The sequence below is a fragment of the Cottoperca gobio genome, chromosome 19, assembly GCF_900634415.1.
Source record: "Cottoperca gobio chromosome 19, fCotGob3.1, whole genome shotgun sequence".
Taxonomy (NCBI): domain Eukaryota; kingdom Metazoa; phylum Chordata; class Actinopteri; order Perciformes; family Bovichtidae; genus Cottoperca; species Cottoperca gobio.
This window is the reverse complement of record NC_041373.1, coordinates 11294603-11313037: the sequence shown is the minus strand read 5'-3', so window position 1 is coordinate 11313037 and position 18435 is coordinate 11294603. Positions and strand designations below refer to the sequence as shown.

The 18435-nt window shown below is 38.6% G+C and overlaps 3 protein-coding genes across 8 annotated transcripts in view; 2 read left to right on the top strand and 1 right to left on the bottom strand.

Annotated features, from left to right (window-relative positions):
* pald1a (phosphatase domain containing paladin 1a) overlaps positions 1-6228 on the bottom strand; it is a 44025-nt gene extending 37797 nt beyond the window's left edge. The window contains exons 1-3 of one of the 6 annotated variants that reach the window (XM_029456650.1): positions 2619-2825; positions 2460-2505; positions 112-268 (exon numbers count right to left, since the gene is read on the bottom strand). In XM_029456650.1, coding sequence (XP_029312510.1) covers positions 112-268; positions 2460-2466 — 164 coding nt within the window. In that variant the 5' untranslated portion in view covers positions 2467-2505; positions 2619-2825. Of the gene's footprint in view, positions 1-111; positions 269-2459; positions 2826-6065 lie in introns of those variants that run through there. The other 5 variants (XM_029456654.1, XM_029456655.1, XM_029456651.1 and 2 more) reach the window with 5 other exon arrangements.
* A 1646-nt stretch (positions 6229-7874) lies between these two features.
* On the top strand, positions 7875-11728 carry ndr2 (nodal-related 2). Its single transcript, XM_029456629.1, has 3 exons — positions 7875-8139; positions 9788-10575; positions 11238-11728. Exons 1-3 carry the CDS (start codon positions 7875-7877, stop codon positions 11388-11390), a joined length of 1206 nt encoding a protein of 401 aa, XP_029312489.1. The 3' UTR covers positions 11391-11728.
* A 1626-nt stretch (positions 11729-13354) lies between these two features.
* lrrc20 (leucine rich repeat containing 20) lies at positions 13355-16578 on the top strand. Its single transcript, XM_029456517.1, has 5 exons — positions 13355-13611; positions 14937-15026; positions 15263-15412; positions 15778-15945; positions 16041-16578. The coding sequence occupies exons 2-5, from the start codon at positions 14957-14959 to the stop codon at positions 16163-16165; spliced, it is 513 nt and encodes a 170-aa protein (XP_029312377.1). The 5' UTR covers positions 13355-13611; positions 14937-14956; the 3' UTR covers positions 16166-16578.
* The last annotated feature ends 1857 nt before the right edge of the window (positions 16579-18435 follow it).

Sequence of the window (18435 nt, the reverse complement as noted above, 5' to 3'; positions counted from 1 at the left end):
CTTTGGATTTAACAAGCTTCCAAAAAGGAAACGTGACATTTTAAATGCTGCGGCTCACACAGTAGCTTTCTCACTCAAAGTGGTACATTGAAAACACCCTCTCTGTCTTACCTTAACAGCCTGTCACCTCTGCTGCGAGACCATGGTGCACACACACACTTAGATACGGAAGTTCCTGCTTCACACAGGCTCAGCTTGTCAGCAACACTGATTTCAGCGTGGGCAGGCCTGGTGAGCGGGCAGGCGGGCGGGCAGCCGGGGCGGAGGCCTGAGTAGAAATAGCCCTCAGTCATAAACATCCTCCTGGAGATCCAATCAAGGCAAGTCATCAGAGAGGCTGTTTATCCTACATGTCCACTAGAGTAGTGTCGCACTGCATGTGAGGCCAATAAAACGACAAGACAAACTTGTCCAAACAAAAACAAGATGATCTGGAGTTCAACTTTGTGTTTTTCTGCCAGCCAGGCCGTGAACAGCTGGTCGAAGCTATTCAAGTGCACCAATATTTAAATTCACTGATTGCACATGAAGAAGAAGGACCATGGAAACTGGAACCTCCTGCCAGCCTGCCAGCATTGCTCCATTCAGGGCTGCCCCATTTAAATTCAACCGGTGTCCCAACTTTTCTGTAGCAACGTCTTCAGACAAAAGGGCCCCGAGTGCAGACAGGAAGGAGCGTGCAGCTGCAGGATGCATCTGTTGGTGGCCCCCGAGGAAGGATGCCGAGCACTCTTCATTCACAAGAGATGCAGGGGTTCAAGGGAGATGGGTATCACTTTGTAACGCTTAGGAGATCTCTCAACACATCGTCCCATATCAAGATGGAGGAGAGAGCCACAAGCGTGGCAGCAAGAAACACAAATAAAAGTCCAAATTTAAGGCAACTTGCTTGGCAACATTGCTCATCTTATTCAAGGACACTGGGCATTTCTGGTCTCCACGGAAGCCACTCGTGCGGTCTGCCAATGTTCAAGTATGAAAGCCTGCTGGCTGCACAAAACCACATCAAAACGACATAAACAACAACATAAGCAATATCAGCTTATCTGTTCAGCATTGCTCAAGGACCTAATACAATGTATGCCAATGAGAGGTTTGGTGCAAACCAATCCAAGTGTTACTTCTAACAATGACACAATGTCCCGCAGTCTCTCAATCATCACAGGATACTAGACCACCAAACCATTCAATACAGCCCAGTCACACAACCCAGGCCGAGGAAGTGTCCGCACACCTTGACAGGAAATGCTTAGTTGTGCTCTCCGAAACTTCCTCCCTGCAGCTGTACACATATGTCACCACTGAGGTTAAGGGTTACATGCAGGCGTGATTCCACAGGACATTGCTAGATCCTGAGCTAAATATCAGAGCTGCACGGAAATGAGCTCAGCTTTTCCTCTGCAGAAAACCTTTCTTTTTTTGTTTTCCTTCGACTGTTCCAAAGACCTCATTGTGAATTTGTGTCAACGTACAGCTCTGATGTTTGTTTTTGTCAAAAAGAAATTGTGGCAAAAAAGGGAAGCCGTGTGATTGTTCAAGGATGCAATTTCCAAATCTGATCAAAACTAACCCTAAATAGCTTTCGCACTGCAAGTAAAATAGTCCAAATTAACAGCCTGATCGCACAATATGTCTTAAAAAAAGGCACTCCCCCCCCCCCCCCCCCAGTTAAAGCAGCAAATCTACTGGGACTCTATGAGTGACACACAAACAAACTAAGCTACTGCATTGAATATGACATAAATCACACAAATAACCTTTAGCCTTCTACATTCTTGCTTTCATCACAGCTTGACATTGAGCTGCTAAAAGGAGTGTGTAAATCTATTTAAAACCCCTGCCTGTAATTTATTTCCTTTCTAGATGGCAAACCCCCCCCTATGATTTTAAGGCTGCAGTACTGTGGCTTTCATTTTTTCGTAACCCCAGCGTCTTGACCACGATATTCTGTCAGCGCCACCAGGCTAACTGACAGCACTTTTATTAGTCACTGCCTTAGAGAACCTCTCCCTGGATATATTTTACACCAAGTTGATAATTTGTTTCCCTCGCCACTCGGACTGAAGTGGTAAACTTCTGTACGCGCAAACACATCCTGAATTAGCAGCTGCATTTACTAAGTCGGCGTGGGAAGCCAGAATCCTGTCAAACAGACGCTGGTGCTCTGCTGAAGGAATGAGAGCTGATAAACACTTCAGAGGAGAGACTAGGCACCACATGCCATGAAGAATGTAATCCATGTAGCTATGTGGACATCAAACATGACTGGTAACTAGTGTTACTAGTGTTTTACCAAAGGACACCTCCCTGCAAAAGGGAAAGTAGCTTTTCTTTTTTTAGTTTGACGCGGTTGCACAGTTTCAATTTCAGTCTGAGATAAAAATCACACCGGGATCATGAAGTGATATTTAGACAACGCGACCACAAGCCTGCATTACACAGAAGTATCAAAACTATACCTGACATTCAGCTGATCAGTCCTCCATCCGAGAGGTGCTTGAGTCCCTGAGGAACAAAGTGAAAAAAACAGAAAATAGGGGGTTAAAAATAACCAAAATAACAGCTCTCCGGCAGGCAGAGGCAGCAGTCTCAGTCAGACATCCTCACTGGCATCTCACTCTTTCTCTGATCTGTGAGGCAATCCGTCTCTTCCCTCTGATCACACTACAGCAGGCAGAGGTCTCGCATCATTAAGGCGTCCTTATAAAGTGAGTCAGTGAACGTGTCCTTTAGTGAGGACAGATCCCAGACAAGCAGTCTGCAGGAGAAGGCACAGTGGGGTGTGGGGGGGGGGACAGCTCTCCGTCTGAGAAGGCTTGGATGGGTTTTGGCATGCGCCCCTTGTTGATTTTTTTGTTACTTTTTTGTATGCATCCCCTTGCGCATGAGTTGCAAGACTGCTCACGAATGCCAGGATTTGTGTGTGCAACTGTGTGTGTCTGTGTGGATGTGTAAAGAGGATGTGGAGGCGGATCCAGAGAGGCTTACTCATCATCCAGTTCGCTGTCCAATCACCACCGGAGCCTCCTGGCAGCACAATGCATCCCACACATGGCAGACCTTTTAACAACCGTCTCAAACACATAAATTAAGCCTTCACTTATTAAACTTATTAGAATCAGCTGCAGCAGTTAACCCTCACTGACGTAATGCAGACCTGCCAGGAGGCTGACAATCAGTAACAACTGCACACAGATGACATCACGTAAGCCTAATTCACTACGATGCTCTAATTACTCCATTCATTAGCGGTTAACACATGCCATGTTGAAGGCAAACAGGCTTACAGCTGGGCAAACACTTAGATTTAAGCTTGGGGTTCAGCTGTGTGCTCTTCCTCTTGTAGTCGTAACCCTGAGGTCAGACCATCTCGTCGTGCACCAAGTGTCCCATTTCATCCTGTGGGTTGCATGAAGCAAGAACAAAGCAAACCGTATCCAGTGATATTATACCTGCACAAAAATCCCTAATTCTGCAACACATATCTTACAACAACTACGCCTTCAAATAAGTAAACAAGACATCAAACTTATCGTCCGACTGGCTGCCTGTGAGAATTTGCAATCAACAAGTCTGTCACACGATAATGTGCAAATTAAGCGCATTTGCAAATTTGGTTTTCGAGATATGAGTGTAAAATCTAGTGTTGCCACACCTGTTCCTTCCTTCCTGCCTGCAGCAGAAGCGCGGGCCAAGACTATGATGTTCTTGCCACACGACGAATGTGAAACAAAACCCGCCCAAATGGTAGAACATGAATGAATGAATCAAGTGAGTGAGTGATCATAAACATGATATCCTTTTCTAGTGGGATTTTGTGAGATCAAAAACCAAATATCAAGAAACAATAAGCCGTCTAGCAGATGTCTCTAAAAGATGCTGAGCTTGAATGAAATAAAGCTCCAAAATAACGCATCTAGTTTCTCTGACAAGTTCAAACCCTTCATTTCTTTCCGATTTTTTTATGAGATTGCGGTAAAGCAGAGTACGATTTGGAACAAAAGGACGTTTTGTGACAGTTTCAGAAACACTTCCTCTCTGCTAAATGTCCTCCATCAAGACAAAAAGAGCATCCGGCTAATATCACCTGTCTTATCCAATCCTTTCTACGGTCTGGTGTCTGTCTTACCCCCAAAAAGCCAATTGCAAAAAGCCTTGTAACAGAAACAGGAAAGGAGGAGATGGTAAAGGAAAATATTTCACCTCAGCCAAAGTTCAGCTGCTATGAGCAGTAGGAGCGTAGTAGTTAGAGGACTATTATTTAAAATGATATTTAGATTTTGTCTCGCAGTATGTGGACATGTTTTGAATACATAAACACTTGTGCTCCTGGGAAGATGAAATGGCAATGAGATCACTCAAAGAGACGCATTTTGGGGGATATTTTATCTCCACTTGAGTCCAGTGACGAAATATGACACCTTGTGGTAAAGGTTAGCCATTGCACTCAGACGGAAACACAAGATTTCTCAAATCACAGATGTACATTAGGCTATCTTATGACACCTATTTTAATTCAGAAATTTAAAAAAACAGGTGTTTATAAAGTAACTAAACAGTTACTTTAAAGGCTGCGAGTTACATCAAAACAATCACGACTCTAAAATCTTTTATGGGACTCAAATAAAAGAGAAATGTCTCATATTTGCTGAACCAACCCTGGGTTTAGGGGGTTAAACCAATATCCCCACCAAACATAAATAGTTTAGTAATTAATAGATAATAAAGCAACTTTTAACGCCATAAAATCACTAACTTTTAAAGTTAAGCCTCTTATCAAAACAAAACAAGAATAAATAGCTCAATCACTTATGATCTAGATGTCCATTCATCGAGGAGTTTCATGCTCTCACTCTTGATTAATTGTGATGTTCATGGTTTGATCTGCACTCTTGGTTGTCAAGAGCCAGTTTCTGTCTTCCCCCAGGATGTGAGGTAAAGTGATATGAACAGAGGAGACTGATCCCAGCTGCACGGGCTAAATCAAACAACAGCCGGGGCTACAATACATCAAAGGACGTACTGTGTTTTTGGCTTTTCATACTTTAAATTACACCTAATGTGAAGAATAAACCTTTCTTGGCACATTTCATGAACATTGATCATGTCTCTGAGCCTTATTCACAGTGATATACTATTTTTGTATTGCATTCAAAAATATTCCAGACTTAAAAGTGTTTTAGAGCTGAAAACAACATATCATATGTCGGCTATAATACAGTATATTTGAGCATGTGAGGTCATGTTTGATCTTTGGGAAGAACATATGTAACAACACAAACTAAAAGGCACACTTACTTGCTTTTCAGAGCTTTCAACATAGTCATCTTTAGTGAAGAAGCTATTAAAGTTATGAAGCTATGAAGGACCATTGAGCTTAGATGATTGTGTTCAATATAGCGATATCTCACAACCTATAGATAAATTACATCCAAGCCAGTAAATGATGTATTTTTTATTAACCATGAGTGGAAGTTATTATTTTGGGTAGTGTTTTGTAAAAGGTTACCAAAATATGCTCCAATTATTAGTGGTACATTCATTGCTTGCAGAAGTAGGTGGAAATGTTATAAAATAAATAGAAAATAATCCAAAATAGTAGTGATGCAGTGCATAACTTAAGCATTTTACATATCACTGTAAATGAGGAAAAACATGTGTTTTTAAAGAAAATAAAAGCATATATTGACATTAGTTGTTGATGTGTGTGTCTCTATGCGTTTGCCTGATAATGAGCTCCCAACTGGAGGTCATAGTTAACCTAGCTTTGTATCATTCATCACTGCTTGGGATCAAATCATAGGCAAGATGCAATACACAATACAGTGCAGGCATGGGGAGTGGGGGGGTGCCAAGCACATGTATGCCCCATCAACCACACAAACACTTTGCATTGTGAAGATAATCTACACTCTTATCAAAGTGCTCAACTGCAAATATTCATAATCCACAATTAACAAAGGTGTTCAGAAACTGTGCGAGTCTTCGCATCCAAATCCGAATGAATGTTAACTTTTCGGCTGCCGTGGCTCGTGCAACAAGACGTACACTTTAAAGCTACTCACCATTTCAGCACACGGTTGGTGAAAAAAGGGTCTGGCTTTTAAGAAAACATGTTTTCAGTCGGTTTGTCCGGGGTAGAGGATGTAGCCGAGGTGCACTGCTCTCCGTTTACACTACTGAAAAAAACAAAAACAACATCCATTGATTTTTTTTGTCCTTTCTCGGGAAATTTACGAGGAAAAGGATTTCGCTATGTGGATAAACGAATAGCGCATGCGCAGTCAGCGGTCATCCTCGGACGCTCTGCTAGTCTCACTTACCCTATTCACATCTAAACCTTAACTCAAATGTGAATTACTGAACTTTGTGGCATCATGGTTGATGCAGCTCTATATTTTGAGAAGCCAGTCTGAAAAATACAACTATACTTTTATTTATTCATATAGGACGTTTAATACAAACATGCAACCCAAAGTGCTTCACATAGCCAACTGTAGAAAAAACCCCAGATAAATACACATTACTTGGGAGACTAAAAATTACAACAATAAAATGTTAAAAAATCAATAAATTAAGGTCAATATAGTCAAATTAAATAAACACCAGCGATAAAAAACAAAACAATTTAAAAAACAATGATTAGAGCTTAAAATCTACCATTTTTCATTATTGAAAGCTAGGTTAAAAGGTAAGGAATTGTATTTCCTTTTACATAAGAGAGCTTGCCATTCAAAGTAAGTACAAAAGGTAAATAAATTACGCTTAAAATATGTTTTATGTTATTATGTAAAGAAATCAATGGTTCATCACGAACATTATTTTACACAGATTTATGTTTTAGGTTTATGGTGTTTTTGTATTTTCACATTATTATTCCTATAAAATGTAAGTTATGGTCACTAACAATTCCATATTGACCATATGCCTACGCTTTAAAGCCCTATATGAAGTGTATGAATATTTTTAAATGAACCTGAGGAAGTAAAAATATGATAAAGAAAGATAAGATGATGTATACAGACATTGTATGTTGTTGGCCATTGTTGCTTTTTACATATAATGTATACATACTTTCACCTATGCTATAGGTAAACTATGCTAATTGTATTTACAATTTAGTGCTATGTTTATTTATTTGTATCTATCTCTTTGTTGTCCTTGTTTTTATGTCCATCTTCCTGTAAATCGTTCTCAGAGCTGTGTATAAGTACATTGAGACTTAAAACAGGAGCCATATACCTTAATCATCCATTAAACAGTATGTCTACACACTTATACCAATACATTCTGATTCATTGACCTTAACCTTTTGTTTTTAATCTCAATTTGTATCTTTTATCTTAATATCCTTAATGCACATAAGCCTATAGTTGTACAACAGAGAATAAAAGATAAATTGCACATAATGCCATATTGTACCATAAATGTTATTTAGATTCATGGAAATTGAGTGATGTTTTCACAATGTTAATGTTTGTAAAGTTAAGTAGTCTGTGTCTTATAGCAGCCAAATCGTTCTCCCGCATTGTCCATTTCAGACGGTATTCAGTAAACTACATTACACTATGTGAAAGCCTAACAATTAGTGTAAACCAAATAGCTAAAACAATTAATCCACGGATGGGGAATCAAGCTGCAGAAGACCAAATAACATGGCGCAAACAAAGAGCTCCTCTCCTTGTAAACACGCACCCAGGCGCCTCATTACCAACAGAATGGATGATGAGCTGTCAGGTAACAAGTCTTGAGGACGCATGTCAATTTCCTTTAATGTTCTCAGCTACTTGTTAAACATGAAAGGGGGTGGGTGAGGGTATATAAGACACCCCTAATCTCCGAGTAGAGGAATTTGTCATTAACCGGCACAAAACATGCGTTCATTGGAAGCTCTGACGGTCGCGCTGCACGCATCTCTGCTCGTGCTGCTGGTTCAGGGGATTCAAAAAAACAGAGATGGAGTTTCTTTGCGGTCGTTGCAGCGTTTTCCCCTTATGGACCGATCAACCGGGTACCACCTGCCCACCTACATGATGCATCTCTACAGGAATTTCAAGAGCAACTTTTCCCGGCCGTTGGACACTATGGAGCAAGATGCCACAAAGCAAGCGGACACCGTGAAGAGTGTGATGGCTAAAAGTAAGATTTTGTTGATTATTTTCTAGAAATACAGGCCATATATGGATCAAGAATGAGCAGGGACAATAAGATGATGGGACATGTGTAGACGTCTTTATTCTTAGAGGTTGTGTAGCTGCGTGGTGTACGTCACATCTTTCTTTTACTTAAAGACGCACTGAAATGTTTTTTTGGGCTTAAGTGTTGTCCTGTCAAAGCTGCGAGCCAGACGACCTCGAAGGCTTTCAATCCACATCTCGCTCAGAGGGTGAATAACCATGCAGGGATCAGCGTGTGAAAAGGCCGGTTTTCTGTCTAATTCTCAAAGCAAACCTCTTTTTTCTTAAATAGGTGATGTTGATTAGATATGTCGCCAGACATCCCCCTATACAAATCTCTTGTTAAGTCAAATCAACAACTTCCCTCAGTTCTTTTTTCACACTTGGCTTGATTAGATTAGAGCTCGGGATTTAATGGCACAAGCAGCCAACAGAGAACAGCCCTCCCTGCTGCTGAATCTAATTTCACATCGCTGCTAGGTGTTACAGTTATAACCTATTTGTTTGACTGAGGATATGCAGAAGTCCGGAGAGGCAGAGATGTGTTAAATGATTGGTTTGAGTGGATGAATGGCGAGCCTGGTTTGCACTTTTGATCAACAGTCTAGTTAAATAGGTCAATGCGCTGGACAATACACAAGTTACATGTTTAAAATGCTTTAATCTTTTTGATTAATTTGAACCACACCTGTTCATTGAATCACAATGAGCCCAATTACAGAATTGGACGCATCACATGTTCTCCTCCACCCGAACAATGACTGGATTACTTTTTAAGAGGCATCTTTGATTTGCTGAAATCTCCATCAATACAAGCATTAATCATGACGTCATGGTACGAGTTATCACAGGGACTTATACTCTACACTTACTATTCTCCCTACAACTCACTTTGCAAAACAAAAGAGGTGGTTGGACCTACAAATAACATCACGTAATTAATCCCCACATTACAGTTATTACAGACATGGTTAAGGTTGTTATTGAGGTTTGAGAAAGCACAATAATTGATCATTTTAAATCAACTTGCATCCATTTAAGTTATTACAACACACATATACAAATATTTTAAATTAATAAAGTTTTTATCCACTACACTACCACCATGTACGGGTCTATATAGACGTTTCTTTATTTAATTGAGAGGCTTATACAAAACATTTTTTGTAAAATGCAGTGACTTAAATAACTGAGAAATCAAGGTTCATCAAATTATTGCAAAAATCATTTAAATCAAAATTGGCCTAAATCAGTCCTGCCCACAATGACCTATACAGGCATGGATATTAGGATAGCTAAAAAAAACTATATTATATACTAAAGATGGCTAAATTGGATATAACAATTTCAATATATGCTGCAGTTCATCTGTTAAGTTTAATGCTTTTACTGCTGCAGCATCATTACCTCAATTTAAATATAGCATTTTCATAACATAACATTTTGGTTGTTGTATTTTATTTCTACAACAGGTGGATTTTGTTTCTCCCGGAAAGCTCACTGGCACATTCATTTGTGTGTTGTCATATTGGTGTGATTGTATCATAATGTCCCCTAATGATAAGCTGTCCGATACAGTAATGCAAATCTGTCTCTTTTCCCTACATCAGGCTTGACGTACAAAGAGAGCCGCTGGGTTGCGACCTTTGACCTCCATGCCCTTCTAGCTGACAAACAGATCCAGGCGGCAGAGCTGAGAATCCGACTTCCTCGGCTACCGAGTGCGTCCAACATCACTGTGGAGGTCTATCACCAGCATGGCCAGGCGTGCCATATGCAAACAAGTTGCCAGGAACAGCAGCTGGTGGGGCTGCTCACTGAATCATCACTGGTCACTTCATCACAGAGCTGGAAAGTGTTCAACATGACAAGACCTCTCTTGAGCTGGCTCAGGCGAAAATCAGCGGCAGTGAGAATTAGACACAAAAGAGTGTCAAGAAAAAGGAGCGTGTTGAAGACAGAGAGACACCTGTCGCTTCCTGATCTGCCTGTCTTTGTGGCGAGCCCTAGAAAAGAGCAGGATGTGAGTGACCGGGCCTTGTTGGTCCTTTTCTCACAAACTGGCTCTGGTGGAAACTCAAAGGCCAAAGCGAGCTTACTCCACACAGCTGAACAATCCAAGTTCTTGTCCCCCGGTGAAATCAAAAGGGCCCGTTGGCCAAAGAGGCGCAGGACCAAACGAGGTCAGAGAGAACAAACTGTGAGAAGCCTGCAGGCGTCCAAAAGAGGGAGTGAAAAATCTTTCTGTCGCAGAGTCGACCTGCATGTCGACTTTAATACAATTGGCTGGGGGTCCTGGATCGTCTTTCCTAAAAGATATAACGCCTACCGCTGTGAGGGTAACTGCCCTGGCCCCCTGGGAAAACACCTGAATCCAACAAATCATGCTTACATGCAGGTGAGTGGTGCAGATTTTTCATCTATGATGGTGTTACTGTGAATATATCTGATTCATTATCTTAGACTCAGATTCACATCGGTGAGTGCTGTTTGTGTTGACACTTTTCCCTCATTTGGGACATGAAATGGGAGGTTCTGGAGCACCCACAAAATGTCCCTACATGTCCTTAAGTATTTGTAATGATCACTGATAAGGTGAACTGGTTTGGAAGGTCATATTTACAGTATATTTGACAAGACATGAATGCAGCATGATGCTTGAGACTACAAGACTAGAAAAAGAACACAACTGGAGATCTGATTTAAATCGATGAGTCAATTATCCAGCAAATATTTTGATAGTGAATTAATAATTTTAGTAATTTTTCAAGCAAAAAATCTAATATTGTTCTGGTTGCAATTTCTCACATTTTAAGTGAGTAAAATTAATATCTTTGGGTTTGACTGTTAATCAAATAAAACAACTAATTTAAATGTATTACCTTGGGCTGTGGGTAATTAAAACACATTTTAAACATACATTAAACATACATTTTATAGACGAGTGTTTGAACCGAAAAATATTAAAAGTATTTGTTACTATCTTTATTAACGGAAATTGAGTATTTTGAAACTGGAATTATGTATTTAAATCCTTTGTTTTGTTTCTTCCTTTTCCAGAGTTTACTGAAACATTACCACCCTGACAGAGTGGTATCACCCTGCTGTGGCCCAACCAAAACGAGCCCATTAAGCATGCTGTACTACGAGAACGGAGAAATGCTCCTTCGACACCACGAAGACATGATTGTGGATGAATGTGGCTGCCAGTGACGGCTACGACCACCTCCAAACATGACCTGTGTGGCTGAGCGGCCAATGTCTGAAAAATAAAAGAAAACACTTAGCCAGAAGGAAAAAGCTCTTTGACATTGTCACCGTGCACTGAAAGATTGTAGCTGATCTATGTGCAGAGATAGGATTTTAATATGTGATGTGAGCTCTGGTTTGTGAGTAGAACATTGTTATTTTAAAATGTGCCGAAATACAATCTCAACAACAATCTTCCAGCTGTGTGCAGATGACACAATGTAATGTACAATTTTATTTCCCTTATCAATTTCATCAATGTAAACATGAAATGACAATGTTGTTGAATATTCCAGCACTGTTTTTAATGTACTCTACCAATTGTGTAACTGTAAATCAATGTGTATTTATTGTAAATATTAAAGAAATTGTATTTATGTACATTTTGCACATGTATTTTGTATTTTGTTATGATTTATTACTGTACAAGGTTGTTTTAAGTACTAGGGCTGGGTACTAAACTGTTTTACCTACTAATCAAAGTATGTCCGTGACAGCAAGTGTTGCAAACTGTCAAGTACCGGTTTTGTTAAAAATGTATATCTATATTTTTTTACTGTTTTGGTACCTAGTTTAAAAGCACCGCTTTCTCAAAGCTTTGGTGTCATAAATACAACATACTCGCAAACATATCCACAAAACACAATACCTGTCATCACTGCCATATTTACCTGCAACTCCTATGTGTGATACAAAAGAACTGAAAAACCAAAATAGGTGGACTTTTCCAGTTTTAGAGTGTGGTAGTCATCCGCAGTGAGTCATAGCCAAATCAAAATACAACATTGTGCAGGAGAGGAATATCCAGCAAATACTGTATAGTGGCTGTTAGATGTAACAATGGTAAACTATTCATCTGAAGCCATAGAGCTCATTGTGTTCAAATCCTTTGAAAATACACTGACTATCCAGGAATTTGCCAGAGTCATGATGACAATGACAAGTGGCCAAACTGGGAATAGTTGACCAGGATTCAGAGGTAAGACAACATTTAACTTCCTAATGCCAGTCTCAGGTAAATATCTATATGGAAAAAAGTCTAAATTCAAAATATATTTAGAGAGATATTCAAAGTTGAGAAGAATAGCCACAAAAAAGTATGTCCTCGTGTTTTCTTCATATCCTTTAAGAGGCCCAGCCTAAATGCAGATTTTAAAAAGCAGGATTCAGATATGAAGCCTATAAATATGGTGACAAAATTATCAATTTGGCAAACAATATTGCCCAATTGAAAAATGTAATAATTAGTATAAATAAGTATTACTACAGTAGCCTACTTCATAAGCAGAAGTGGAAAAAGTACTGAGAACTTTAGCTTACGTAAAAATAGCAATACCATAGTCTAGACATACTCTGTTACAAGTTAAGTACAAAAGTATTAGCATCAAAATACATCCAAGGTAAAGTACTAATTATGCAAAATAGCCCATTTCAGAGAAGGCCCCAATGTATACTATATTATATTACTTAATTATAGCCTAACTATTGATGCATTAAAATGTACATTGCTTTGATGTTGCAGTTGGCAAAAGTGGCTTAATCTTTTAAATTATTTATAGGCCTACTGCTAGGTAACTTGTGAGTTTCACTAAGGAATTAATCAAATCTTATTCTTATCCAATTTAATACATCACAATTTATTTATTGATTGTATTTTTTTATTTGTATTATTAATCTAATTCTAAAGTAACTGTTAAAATAAATGTAGTAGGGATATTTAACCTGCAATAAAGTGGAGCAACTATAAAGTGGCAGAAGATGAAAAAAAGGTTACTCAAATAAAGTACAAGTAGCCTACCTTAAAATGGGACTTATGTACAATACTTGAGTAAATGTATTTATTAATATAAGTGGGGTTATTGCTTTTTTTTTTACTGCTTATGTTGTCACTTCCTGCAACTCGTGATTAGTTCTTTCCCAGCCAGCTGTTTGCTAGTAGCCTAGCATACTCCATACATAACTGACGCTAAGGCAAAACAACAATTGCTTTCACAGTTTGTTTAACGTCACAATATGAGGTGTTGCTCATCTTACTTTCCTCATGAATAGCGCAACATTCAGGTGAATTGGCCTCTCCGGGGCTAAAAATACACACTCACCAAATTAGACTGTGGTTGAGCTGCTGAAGCTAACGTTAGCTAACTGTAGCAGCTGCCAGGCTCTGTTACAGCAGCTGATAGTTTGGGTAAGTGGTTTCTCTCTGGCGTGGTTTTAATGAAACCGTAATAAAACAATGGCTTTTTTTTATTAGTAGAAGATTGGCAGTGTATGACTAAAGTACATTATACTTCACGTTACACTTGTAACTTAGAGGAAGTACATATCTTCAGTGGCTATACTTGGTCCTGTGCATATGATAGTGGTATTACCCAGCCCCACGTTGTTGGTTTAAACGGTAACTAACCGTAAGTAACCGTAACTAACGTTAACACGAATGCCATTTTAAGGTACACCTACTGGTGTTTTACGTTACTTAAGTATGTTAATGTTTGGGAAACTTTCTATCTTCATTACATTTGTATAACAACTGCATTGGCTGGCAGATACAGATGTATTCATTCAATGAACTTGTATTCAGTGGTGGTAACTAATACATTCACTCAAATACTGTAATCAGTACACTTTGGATGTTACTTTACTTCCTCTCCACTACATTTATCTGACAGCTTTAGTTACTTTGTAGAGTTAAATTCACAATACACAATATAAACCAAAATAAATGATGATATATTATTATTATTATTATTATTATTATTATTATTATTATTATTATTATTATTATTATTATTATTAAGGTACCCAGCAACATATAAATGGTGAGACAATTTGCGCCACCTTTACAAGCTGCAACATTAAACTGCTGAACACATCTATTGCATCAATATATAATCCAGTAATATAATATATAGATTCTGAAATGGGCCATTCTGCATAATGAGTACTTTTACTGTTGGTACTTTAAGTATATTTCTGATGCTAATACTTTTATACTTTACTATAGTAAGGTGAATGCAGGACTTTCACTTGTAACCAAGTGTTTTTACACTAGTGTTGCTACTTTTACTTTAAGATTAAGATTTGAATACTTCCTTCACCTCTGCTTGCATTGTACGAAGGCTCGTACAATGAAGGGTATTTTTGCATTGTTGTTTTGCTACATGAATGATATCAGTACCTCTCACAGAAAATATGAATATCAATTTACAGAATATATTTACCCAGCTGCTGTATATATATATATATATATATATATATATATATATATATATATATATATATATATATATATGTATGTATATATATATATATATATATATATGTATATATATGTATATGTATATATATATATATATATATATATATATATATATATATATATATATATATATATATATATATGTATATATTTGTAATAATACAGTATACTGTCATTATTAGTTACTGTAATTATTATTTGGCTGTCATAAATCTCAAAAGTGTGTAAGTCTAATGTTGCATGATCTCCTTTAGGAACAGTTAGAGCAGAAAGAATGGCTGAGGCAGTCGCAAAAGTGGCCCGGAGGATTAATGAAGCCGTAGAAGAGGGGAAAGATATGTTGGGTAAGACTCCTTCAAGTCTCTCTCTCTTTCTGCAGTTTGAATGAACAGCCCTGACTCAATGTTCTGGTTGTATGCTATTTAAGATTTTCACCAGCAGGTGGTGACAGAGGCTTAGATTTGTCTGCTCAAATACATTTTTATCTCAAAGTGTCTGTTAATTATAGATATTTAACATTCCCCTGCTCCGTTAATGCTTCATAATCTCACAATCATCTTCTTTTCTTTTCTCTCTGCAGACCTGTCAAACTGCAAGCTCATTTCTTTCCCCGACGGTGTGTTCAAGGTCCTGAGGAGTGTCTCAGACAACATCCACGTTGTCACACTGGCTGACAATGAGATGAAGTCCATTTCCAGCAAGTTCTTCTCAACCTTCACTCAGCTGAGAGGTAATGGATAAGACACTGCAGATATTTCAATATTGGACTCAAACAGTGTTATTTTGTATACAATGATTTTTTTTAAATAGCAAGTTTCTGAAAAATAAAAAGGCAGATAGCATAAGCCTACCAACTTTATTTTTTAATTTTTTTGTTTAACTTTTGAAGTCACTGAGCATTGAGAAATACTAACAACGTTTTATTAAAAAAGTTTGAATCGGGAACTGTTTTGATTCAAGAATTGATTTTGAATCACACTCCTAGTAGTGTTTTATGTTGTTAACCTCAGTATTGTTGACAGAATGTCTTCATTCTGTGACGGGATGACAGATAAGCGAACCCTCGATTAATGTGTGTCTTGAAATATTTTTCAGAACTTGACCTGCGAGGAAATGTTCTCACCAAACTGCCTGAAGCCGTGGGAGGAATGGAGCATTTAACCTGCATCAATCTGTCTTATAACAGCTTCTCCATCTTCCCTGATAAGATTACTGAAATAGCAACACTGGAGAGGATTAACCTGGAGGGAAATAGCATCACTGGTAATAACAATACATTAACACAATGGATTGTTAATTATTATATAGCTTCAGCTTAAACTTAATCAGTTTTTTTGTTTTGTTTTTGTGTTCCACAGGAATACCAGTGGAGAAGTTGTCCAACATGCCAGCAATGAAGTGGCTGAACGTGAAGTCAAACCCTTTGGACTCAAACACTCAGTCTGCTCTGCAATCTCCAAACAATTTTGAAACAGAGTCCTAAAATATGTCATATTTCATATTTACCCACCTATGGACTGCATGCTGTGTGCCTTTTAACTACTTCAGTCGGTTGCTTTGGTGTGCCTGAGAGATGAGGAAAACTTCAAATGCTTGAAGATATTGAACTAAAGATTTCACAATGGGTTTACAGGGAAAAAGAAAACGGAGGAGTATAATTAAAGATGGCGTCCTCCTTCATTGACTTTTATCAGTTCTGGATAAACCACACCGAGCGGCCTCTACTTTTTCCTCGCTGCGTGAACTACAAAGAGCTGAAGTTGATGTTTTGAGATGAAATCAATCCATCTTTTGTACACCATTTGCCATGTTAAGTCTCTAAATAATTACTTATTTATTACTTTTGATAGTATAAAAAAAAGTTTTTTTCAATTAAAAATGATGCACTGGAAACTATACAGTCTTGCACATTATTTTTCACTGTGTCCTGATTTAAAGTTGAGTTATACTGTTTTAGTTCGGACTGCAGCTAATGAATATGTTCATTTTCGATACATCTGACAATCGTTTTCTCGAAAAAGTAATCGTAAAAAATGCTCAAAATGATTAGAGAAGAAAAACACTCATAGTCACATTTGAGACGCTGCAACCAGTTAATGTTTTGTCAAATTAATAATTGTTTACCAAAAATTGCTGCCAATTAATTTTCTGTCGATGGGCTGATCGATTAATTGTTTCAGCCCTAGTTTTATTAGTGCGTTTTTGAGTTTCCTATTCACAACCATAAAAGACAAACATGATTATATAATATAATATATATCATTTAGAAGATAACGGGGGGGGGGGGACTTCATTACTTACATTCCCACTGTTAGCAGACATTAAATAATGGTTTAAGAGACTATTAAAACAGTAGGAATATGCTCTCCTGCAGTTCACCGGGATCTACGCTTATAACACTGAACTAAATCCTTTGGAAAGACAAGCAAAATATTCTGACACCTTTCTTATCAAGTTGTAAAGTGGAGGCACCAAAGAGATTTGATTCAGGGTTACAGAGAAAGAACAGATAGATACGACGATCAAGCTCTTAAACCAGGGGTGGACAATTCATTTTAGCAGAGGGCCTCATGAGAAACTGAGATTGTTGTGGAGGGCCGGACCAACAGGCTGATCTACCTGTAGAAAGAAAATGTTCCAGGAGACAGATTGATTTCTGGAAATTGACTCGCGGGCCGCACAAAGTGAGGTATAAATGGTATGTCCATTCTGATAACTGTGTTATTAAATATCTGTATTCAGTCAACTAAATCAGCTCCTGAGCAAATACCAGGTGTAATAACTACAGCACAGCAAACATTAATATTCATCCTGCTCTCTCCTGACACGTCAAAACCTTTTCCAGGGTGAGCAGTAAAGATGAGTTAACCACCCACCAAAGCCCAAGCAGCATACGCTATATCTTTTTTATATTTTATCCTACGCAGCAGACAGAGAAAGGTTTACTGAGGAAAGTTCTCGACAAATACAAGCGATTTCCTTGACATCTTATACAACTGTTGCTTATTTATATTGAGATTATATAGTTATCGTGAATTATTTTTGTCACGATAATTATGTAATGAAAATCTGATATATTGACAGCCCTGAAGCGGTTGGGATGAGGATCAGCACCTCAAAATCTGAGGCCATGGCTCTCAGCAGGAAACCGGTGGATTGCCTACTCTGGGTAGGGAATGAGCCTTTACCCCAAGTGAAGGAGTTCAAGTACCTCGGGGTCTTGTTCGCGAGTGAGGGGACGATGGAGTGAGAGATTGGCCGGAGCAGCGGTGGCAGTATTACAGTCACTTTACTGCACCGTTGTGATGAAAAGAGAGCTGAGCCAGAAGGCAAAGCTCTCAATATACCGGTCGATCTTCGTTCCTACCCTCACCTATGGTTATGAAGGCTGGGTCATGACCGAAAGAACGAGATCACGGGTACAAGCGGCCAAAATGGGTTTTCTCAGACGGGTGGCGTCTCCCTTAGAGATAGGGTGAGAAGCTCAGCCATCCGTGAGAGACTCGGGGTTGGGACTTGGGGTTCCTTACTGGAGCTGCTGCCCCCGCGACCCGACCCCGTATAAGCGGTAGACAATGGATGGATGGATGGATGGACCAATCACTGTGTTCAATTTCATAGCAATCCATCCAATAGTTGTCACGACATTTGATTAAAACCCAAAAAACCTTGTGGTGGCACTAGGGGTAAATTGATGGGATCACCAAAGTCAGTAAGTAACTTACAAATGACTAAAGAAATATAAAACGACTA